This window comes from Littorina saxatilis, linkage group LG3 (genome assembly GCF_037325665.1).
Source record: "Littorina saxatilis isolate snail1 linkage group LG3, US_GU_Lsax_2.0, whole genome shotgun sequence".
NCBI classification, from domain to species: Eukaryota; Metazoa; Mollusca; class Gastropoda; order Littorinimorpha; family Littorinidae; genus Littorina; species Littorina saxatilis.
The window spans coordinates 32,387,164-32,397,049 of record NC_090247.1 but is presented as its reverse complement, the minus strand read 5'-3'; the positions used below and the strand labels follow the sequence as shown (position 1 = coordinate 32,397,049).

The 9,886-nt window shown below is 42.8% G+C and overlaps 1 protein-coding gene across 1 annotated transcript; it reads right to left on the bottom strand.

Annotated features, from left to right (window-relative positions):
* Positions 1 to 6,222: 6,222 nt before the first annotated feature.
* On the bottom strand, positions 6,223 to 9,397 carry LOC138960900 (magnetosome-associated protein MamJ-like). Its single transcript, XM_070332533.1, has 2 exons — positions 9,252 to 9,397; positions 6,223 to 7,388 (listed from the first exon to the last, which is right to left on the bottom strand). Exons 1-2 carry the CDS (start codon positions 9,292 to 9,294, stop codon positions 6,223 to 6,225), a joined length of 1,209 nt encoding a protein of 402 aa, XP_070188634.1. The 5' UTR covers positions 9,295 to 9,397.
* Positions 9,398 to 9,886: the final 489 nt, after the last annotated feature.

Below are 9,886 nucleotides of genomic sequence, written 5' to 3'. Positions count from 1 at the left end.
GAAAAAAGGGCAAACAAATGCCTTGAACGACTGTCTGTGTCCCGCACACACACAAAAGTCACCCTTCCCCACTCATTCATGTTTTGTTTTGTGTAAATGTGTTTTTCATTTCTAGCCTAAACATGAATTAAAATAACGAAAACGCATAAAACACAAGCAACATCGTTTAAGTGTCAAAGTTTCTTTCGTGTTCCCTCAAGACGTTACAGGTCTCATTGTATCTAACTGCGGACCTGTAGTTTCTTAAACTGGCACCGTTTAACATTATTCCTATCTACCAAGTTTCACTACCTGAATCGGAATACCAAAACTGCTCGAATATCATATGTGCGCGGAACAATTAGTTGCTGGAAACCTCTGGCACAGTTGTCTATCCTCAATCTACGCATGAAAGGCTACTATTAAGCCTTTATACACATAATCTGCACTGGCAAACCCGACCTCCTTTTGCCTAATTACGATACGCTTGATTGGTCAAACTAGATTGATCCTGTCGGACATATAGGAGTTGGGTTGAGCGCAGGTTACGGTGCAGAGAGAGAGAGAGAGAGAGAGAGAGGTTCATGAGTGTGTGTGTGTGTGTGTGTGTGTGTGTGTACTTGCGTTCACGCGTGCGAGTATGTGTATTTGTGTGTGTGTGTGTGTGTGTGTGTGTGTGTGTGTGTATGTGTATGTGTGTGTGTGTGTCACGGTGTGTGTGTGCGTGTGTGTGTGTGTGTGTGTGTGTGTGTGAGTGTGAGTGTGTGTGTGTGTGTGTGTGTGTGTGTGTGTGTGTGGGGGGGGGGGGGTTCAAAGTGTCGATACGTTAAGTATCAGAGGCTTGACGTATTGATTGATATATTCATTTATAGATAATATAAATGAATGGACCGTTTTAATTAAAGATCAAAAGAGTGAGAGAGAGAGAGAGAGAGAGAGAGAGAGAGAGAGAGAGAGAGAGAGAGAGAGAGACTTAGACTTAGACTTAGAACATTTTATTCACATAAAGGGTAGACATTTTAGGCCATAGGCTTAATCTTACAATGTGCCCTTTACATTCACACAAACACATATTCACGCGTGCGCCCGACTAGAATCATAGAAACATCAAGCATACAGTAATACTAAATGAGAAAAGTAGTAGAAAATACATGAATGGAACATCAATAAAGCAATTACAGAAAGGAACATTAATTACGCAATCACATTTGCGCACTCACACGCAGACGCACAAGGAGGAACACATATAATACTAATAATAATATACACACAACTAAGTGCCATTCAACAAGCACACAGTGAGCCTACCAAGACAGGTAGATTTAGCATTATGTAGGCATGCAGCAGTCAATATTTCAGAGTAATAAAATAATTATAATTAACAAAGCTAGCTACAATACCGGCAGCGTAACTTATGAAGACCTCAGTATGTGTTTCCTGAGGGAGGTTTTGAATGCGTTCAATGAACGGCACGTTTGTACATTCGAAGGAAGAGAGTTCCACAGTGAAGGTCCCACAAAAGCAAAGCTAGTTTTGTATAGATCTATGCGAGTCCTTGGTAATATATATATAGATTTGTTTGACACATAACGCTCGGAAGCTTTAGTCAAGAATGCATTTAGGTATGGTGGGGCCAGCTCATTGAGCGCCTTGTACATTAGAATTAAGATGTTGTAATCAAACTGCTGTTGAAGTGGAAGATATATTGGCTACCTTCAACTTTTCTGACGTGGACAGATAAGGATTGGTTACAATAAGCTTAGCACCTCTTCTGTGCAAGGAGTTTAGTTTTTTCATTATATTTTCACTGGCACCGCACCATACCGTGGAGGCATAATTAATATATGATAGACAGTGTGCCACGTAAAACATTTTCAGTCCCTCCTTGTCTACAAAGGGTTTTAGTTTAGATAGGAGATGGAGATTGCTTGACAGCTTTTTACAGATATTCTTAACGTGTATGTTCCACTTAAGCTCCTGGTCAACTTCAATTCCTAGTACTCTGTGTGATGAAACCTGTTCTATAGGATCTGAGTGCAGTTTTAAGTTGAGGAGAAGGGGCGCTCTCTGATGTTTCTGTCTAGATGTGACTACCATACTGCTGGATTTTTTGGGATGCAGGGTCATTTTGTTGTTACTACACCACTGTTCAACGTCGTTGATTCCCTGCTGAAGGTCAGCCTCCACTTGAACTATTTTTTTGGACGATGAGTGAAGAGAGCTATCATCAGCAAAAAGCTCACAAGATACATTTTTATTCGTAATATGCAAAGGTAGGTCGTTTATGAAAATACTAAATAAAAGTGGGCCAAGAATGGACCCCTGAGGAACTCCGCAATTTAGAACACCATCTTGTGAATATTGACCATTTAGATATACCCGCTGGGATCTGTTCGTGATGAACGATGCAAGCAACTTAACTGTATCACTGTTGTTTATATAAAACTTTAGTTTAGTTATGAGAATATTGTGATCGACTGTTTCAAACGCTTTCCTCAGATCGAGGAAAACTGCACCAACTAATTTGGAATCGTTGATAGCCGACAGCCAGGTGTCACAGAGACGGACAAGAGCCGTGGAACAAGAATGAAACTTACGAAAACCAGATTGGAATTGGTAAAAAAGATCGTGGCTTTCCATGTGATGGATTACATGTTTATGGATATGCATCTCAAGAGGCTTAGAGAGCACCGATAGAACAGAGATAGGACGAAGGTTGTTGATGTCGCTAGAATCCGACGTCTTAGGAATAGGAATAACTTTAGCACATTTCCACTCCAGAGGGAAGACCTTTGTTTTAATACATAGATTGTACAAGAACGTCAGGGACTCTACTATATACGGAAGTGAAAGTTTTAGAAAGAAGGTACTAATAGTGTCTACGCCCACGGACTTTTTATTCTTGAGGTCAGATATATATTTCCCTACTTCATGAACTGCCAGTGCAGGGATAGGGCTCTGGTCAGCAGACCGCAGCCGGTCACTACAGAAACTCTCAAGGAGAGGGTTAGAGAACTCGTTTTGTGTGGCTATAGAATTAGATTGGGTAAGGAGGGATGCGGCGGACAAGAAGTGGTTGTTAAGCGTGTCTGGCGATTCCACGACCGAGGGCGCTAAAGACGGCTTACGCTGCTTATGCGTAACCTCGTTCATGGCACGCCAGAGGTGCGCTGTATCACAATTATTCGAAATCATCTGTTCGAAATACCTACGTTTCGAATTTTTCACTAAAACACTGATTTTGTTCCTCTGAAGTTTGTACTCGTTAGTGTTTTTGTCCTTCTTAAGCGTGTCCCTAATTTTCATAGCCTCCATTATTTCAGCTGTAATCCACCCAGGCTGCGCCTTTTGTTTAACTCTCCTCCTTCGAATGGGGGCATGCTTGTCCACAATAGGCATAAACAAGCTTTGCCACAAGGATAAGGCATCATCAGAATTATCACAATTATGTACAGGAGAAAAGTTGACATGACTCAAATCATATAAAAAGGAAGTTTCATTAAAGTTCTTAGTTGAGCGGTACTCAAAGGTGGTATGCTCGCCCTTGGCACGCTTCCGTGGTCTCCATGACAACGTGCACATGATGGGACTGTGGTCACTGAGACTGACATCAGAGAGCCGGACGTTAGACACCCTGTTTACATTATTGGTATAGATATGATCTAGTAGGGTGGAGGAGGTGGGAGTAACTCGCGTAGGCTGCTGCACCAGTTGTTGCAGTCCAAATAAATTGCAAGTTGACTCCCAGGATGTGTGTGTTTTAAAAAGATCAATGTTGAAATCCCCTAAAAGAATATAGTCAGATTTTGGATTTGCCGCAGTGACCAAGTCCATCATGTGCACAAAGTCATCATACCAGGCATAATTATAAGAGGGATTTCTGTACAAGATACAGATAAGTATGGTAGAGTCTTTAGTACTACGCTTTAGCTGAACCCACATGCTCTCCACTCCCCCGGTCTCTAGATCCGGGCGCCGCGTGACATAAGGCAATACGTCATTGTGAACATAGATGCCGAGGCCCGTCTGGGGAGAACGAGTGGCGTCCTTTCGAAGAAAAGTATAATTGGGAATGGAAAGTTCGGAATCAGATTGCAAATTTAAGCGGGTTTCCGTGAGACCAAGGAGGTGGAGGCGCGGGGGTCCGCTAAGAAGAGAGAAGATGTCATGCAACTTGTTGTTGAGAGAGAGAGAGAGAGAGAGAGAGAGAGAGAGAGAGAGAGAGAGAGAGAGAGAGAGAGACAGAGACAGAGACAGAGACAGAGACAGGAGAGACAGACAGACAGATAGACAGATCGACAAAAAGACAGATAGACATATTGGCAGATGGACATATTGGCAGATGGACAGAGACGTAATAGCATACAGACGGCATACGTACATGCATACTTACGTTCAGACGGACACTTGAAGACAGCATTACAGAAACAGAAACTAGAATGCTATAATTGTTTTAATAACTGTAATGATTTGCTCTCTTGATTATGATCCCAATGATCGCATAAACATTCCATTTCGTCACATCAATTCAAGTGAGCTTAAAGGGATAATATAATTGACAAAAACTGTCTGTAATCGCCATAACTGCTATACAGTTCAGTTTGGGGTTGAAATTATGTCACCACGCCAGGAATATCTTTAAAGTAAGTGCTTGAGCAATCAGTTATTCAAATTTGAAACGGCTGTGTTTGCTGGGTGGTGTTTCGAGACTGTAATTCTCCACGCGGCGCCTTTACTCGCTTCTTTTGATTTTTTCCGTTCTATATTTCGCCCCTGAGACGAGCCTGTATGCCACACGCTGTTGATAGAAGTACGGAATTGAAATCTTTCGGTTTTGGGGGTTGAATAGATTATATCACACACTGACGAGGGATGCCTTAAAATGAAGATCAAATAACCAAAGGGAAGTAAGCGCTCTAAATGCATAAGACATGTGTTATGGAGAAAGCGAGACTTATATGTAACCAATCTCCTGGCATCTGAGAGAATAACAAGCATTGAAATGAACAAGCGACTTTCATCCTCAATTGCCTTAGAATGATTTTTTTGAACGTTCAATGATTTAATTCTAAATTGCTCTGCTTGGTGTATACATAATTATATTCTCCAAAGGGCAGTGTGTGTTTTAACGCTGCGTAAAGCGTTTTAGCCTTGTTCAGCATAGAATCTGCATGCAGATTACAGATTTTAATTCCTGAATTCATTTAATTAATGAGCCTTGTTATGGAGATTTTTTTTAGAGCAATTCGTTACAGATTTATCTGAATTATATCACAGCGAAAGTCTCTGTAACTTTTTAAAGGTCCAATACATTAGACTGAACATTTATCCAAACCAGGTCTTTAGATAATACACCTTTAACGCTAAGTGTTCATACCAACGTGTCAGTGTTGGGTTTGCCTGTTAAAGTAGGTTACCAGAATGTTCTTTATACTGTGCATGTGCTCCTAATTACGAATTACCACGAGGTTAATCACTGTAAAGATATTCTATAATTGCATTGAGGGTTCAGCAGTTTACCCGTATCATAAAAGGCTCATATAATATCCACAGATTGCAATCTAAAACATACTGTAAGTCGTTTTCTGCGTGTCAGAGTCGCTTCGGTTCAGCGCTCTTTTGGGCCAAGATTGCTCTGACCTCTGTGTGTGTGTGTGTGTGTGTGTGTGTGTGTGTGCGTTGGTACGTGCGTGGGCTCGGGCGTCGGCGCGTGCGTGCGTGTGCTCTTGCGTGCGTGCGTGCGTGCGTGCGTGTGTGTGTGTGTGTGTGTGTATGTGTGTGTGTGTGTATGGCACAATATTACAGATCATTGCAGGTCTGGGGGATTTGATGGTGTTCAATTATGTTTCCTTTGTTACATTTTCCTTTTGCTCGCGCATGTGCGTACATTGTATGCATGTAAGTATGTGAGTGTGTGTGTGTGTGTGTGTGTGTGTGTGCGTGCGTGTGCGTGCGTGTATGTGTATGTGTGTGTGTGTGTGTGTGTGTGTGTGTGTGTGTGTACATGTGTGTTTGTGTGTGTGACACGATATGAGAGAAAACTACAGACGGAACAGAGCAAACATAAGAACAAACAACAAGAAAGGCACAAGAAAATGAAGAGTAAAGAAACTTTATTAATTTGACTTCCGTTTTGTTATTTAGAATTTTTTCTTGTTTGAGTGTCCTCGCGCGAACGCGTTTATTGGATACCTTTAAACGTTTGCTTCAATAATTCCGTTTCTTCCATAGTAATTCTCATGCTTAATCAACTACAGGAATGTTGCTCAGCGGAATGAGCATAGGGATAGGTGCTTCCTTCTTCTCCTCATCCACTGGAATCCAGCTCAGGGGAACCAGCTGAGCATGGGGCTCTTCGTAAACTGGAATGTTGCTCAGCGGAATGAGCATAGGGATAGGTGCTTCCTTCTTCTCCTCATCCACTGGAATCCAGCTCAGGGGAACCAGCTGAGCATGGGGCTCTTCGTAAACTGGAATGTTGCCCAATGGAATGAGCATAGGGATAGGTGCTTCCTTCTCTTCTTCGTTGACTGGGATCCAGCTCAGAGGAACCAGCTGAGCATGGGGCTCTTCGTAGACTGGAATGTTGCCCAATGGAATGAGCATAGGGATAGGTGCTTCCTTCTCTTCTTCGTTGACTGGGATCCAGCTCAGAGGAACCAGCTGAGCATGGGGCTCTTCGTAGACTGGAATGTTGCCCAATGGAATGAGCATAGGGATAGGTGCTTCCTTCTCTTCTTCGTTGACTGGGATCCAGCTCAGGGGAACCAGCTGAGCATGGGGCTCTTCGTACACTGGAATGTTGCCCAATGGAATGAGCATAGGGATAGGTGCTTCCTTCTCTTCTTCGTTGACTGGGATCCAGCTCAGAGGAACCAGCTGAGCATGGGGCTCTTCGTAAACTGGAATGTTGCCCAATGGAATGAGCATAGGGATAGGTGCTTCCTTCTCTTCTTCGTTGACTGGGATCCAGCTCAGAGGAACCAGCTGAGCATGGGGCTCTTCGTAGACCGGAATGTTGCTCAGCGGAATCAACTCAGCTCTGGGTGCTTCTTCCTCTGCGTCGACTGGAATCCAGCTCAGAGGAACCAGCTGAGCACGGGGTTCTTCCTCCTCGACTGGAATCCAGCTCAGAGGGACCAGTTCGGCTCTCGGCACTTCTTTCTCTTCTTCCTCCACAGGAATCCAACTGAGAGGAACTAGCTGAGGTCTGGGAGCTTCCTCGTCTTCCACTGGAATCCAGCTGAGGGGGACGAGCTCGGCCCTGGGTTCGTCGTCCACTGGGATCCAGCTGAGAGGAACTAGCTGGGCTCGCGGCTGCTCGTCATCATAGACGGGGATGTTGGAGAGAGGGATCAGCATAGGTTCAGGGACATCCTTCGGCAAGGGTACGCTGGCCGGAAAAACCGCTGAAACAGAGGAGCGAATACACTCACGTTATGCGATATTTTTGTCTGACAACACCTTCATATAGTGAAACCTGCTTTTTAAGAGCACAACAAAACATGAGAAAATCACATGTTTATAAGGAGAGAGTCTTAAAATAGGGGTACATTTACAGACATCATAAACTGCAAATTTGAAAAGGGAAGGTCTTAAAAGGGAGGGAGTCTTTAATCGGGTGGGGCCGGGGGGTCTAAAAAGGGGGCGTACCACTGTACTGGATGCTCTAGGCACAGCAAAGCTGTGGTGAAGCAAACTAACACCTAATCGCACGAGAATATGTTGGGTTCTACTTCTACCGATGTGTTGTCTTAAAGGCACGTTTGTTGGCGCCTTATCTGACACGACTCTCCTTATTTGATCTTTGTACTTAATTATACACGTTATTACACCTTTAACGCACAAAAAAACACCTTGTATTCCGGGTTTTAATGAGGAAGTAGTTTTTGTCCGTTACCTTTTCGAAGTAGGTTCCAAATTAATTGCCAACACACGTTCCTTCCCGTGAAAACGAGGCTACTCCTCAGCTCGGATCTGCCGATGCTTTCTTACGTCGGATAAGACCCTCACTCAGTTTGAACATACCAAAAATCAACGCCTGAATGTTTTCTGTGCAGAGTGAGATTTTCGTGGGGATGAGATCATTTCTCATATTGACACTATCAATCAATCAATCAATCAATGAGTCTTATATCGCGCATATTCCGTGGGTACAGTTCTAGGCGCTCTGCAGTGATGCCGTGTGAGATGAAATTTTATACGGCCAGTAGATTGCAGCCATTTCGGCGCATATTTACCTTTCACGGCCTATTATTCCAAGTCACACGGGTATAGGTAGACAATTATTAACTGTGTCTAAGCAATTTTGCCAGGAAAGACCCTTTTGTCAATCGTGGGATCTTTAACGTGCACACCCAATGTAGTGTACACGGGGGGAGGTTCGGACACCGAAGAGAGTCTGCACACAAAGTTGACTCTGTGAAATAAATTTCCGCCGAACCTGGGATCGAACTCACGCTGACAGCGGCCAACTGAATACAAATCCAGCGCGCTACCAACTGAGCTATATCCCCGCACTAGTGTCCGTAAAGGCGGTGCTTAAATGAGCCCGAAGTCTTTTTACCGATAAATTAGTGCTCGAGCCTCGTACGGCCAGCTTCGCGAAGTATACTTCGTGTAGTCGACTAGGCTTTCGGAAATGACTTCATCTCAAAAATCCCACTCTGCAGAAAATGACCCAAGCTGTTGACTTTAAGTATACGTCCAAGTGGAGGGGATGGCCTTATTCTGTGTAAATACTTGGCGAGCTTTGAGTTGCTGACCCGATTCGTTTACACGGGAAAGACTTTGCCTTAATTGAATACATACAGACTATCAGTAATGTCTGCAACCTCAAAAGGATTTTTGTCGCTTGAAGAATTTATTTTCTTTGCTAAAACACAAACGCAACGTTACCGAATAAGTCAAATGGCCGTTGCTTTAATGTTTGAAGTCGTGTGATTGATTAAAACATATGTTTTAACAACTAAATGAAAGATGTGTATTACCCAAATAGTTCGTTACAAACTGAAAACAAACAGACCAATAAACACAACATAAAAACAAAGATAAAGGTTCGTTTTTATATAATTATAGCGCTTTATCACAGACAAAATGAGACATTCGAATTCTTGTGCACTTTTTTTCTTCTCATGTTGTCAATAATTAAACGTTCCCTTAACTAAGCTTACTTGTTTTTCATGCTTGATTTTTAGAACGTTTAAAATTAGCAGTTGGTCTACCTGTTTCTGATTTCAACAAATACAGAGATCCAAATGAAGTCTACTCACGGGCCAGCAGGCAGAACGACACAAGGAATCCAAGACAGCGCATGATGACAAACACACAGGAGGCTGGCTACCTGTCGCAATGCAGTTTTCTGTCAGCTGCAAACTTCTCGACTCCCCATGTTAATAAACCTCGCTACTTCCACGTCATCTCGTGTGCACGTGCGAGTTTCCCACGGCTGTGTCCTCAAACTCGTCAAAGCGACGGCTAGAGCTCTTCAGCCCCGACGAAACATATTATGGATGTATGTCTTTGCGGATGTCACGTGTAAGAAAAGTATAATGTATTGTTTGTTTGTTTTATTCTCCTGCGCGTAGCTGATTTTTCTTCTTTTTTTCTTTCTTCATTGTTTTTTTTTTTATTATAATCTTTTTACTGTAATGGTCACCATGTAGGCCTAAGAGTTTTCCGTGAAACGAAGTAGATTGAAATTATTCTAATCTTAGTTGTTGAATGTCACTGCGTTACGGAGATGCATATAATTTCAACGTATATATAATAAGTTTGATCGTAGTTGTTGTCTCCGGCTATGCCAAAGATCGTATGATGTCACGAAGTTTTCAGCTGATGGTAGTAGTAGTAGTAGTAGTAGTAGTAATAGTAGAAGTAGCAGTATATAGTAGTAGTAGTAGTAGTA

What these genes read in the sequence shown, in the direction of transcription:
- LOC138960900 (XM_070332533.1), bottom strand. Translation starts at nt 9,294, where the DNA reads ATGCGCTGTCTTGGATTCCTTGTGTCGTTCTGCCTGCTGGCCC. An exon ending in GTCGTTCTGCCTGCTGGCCC is followed by an intron (nt 7,389 to 9,251) that starts GTGAGTAGACTT and finishes CCTCTGTTTCAG; the next exon opens with CGGTTTTTCCGGCCAGCGTA.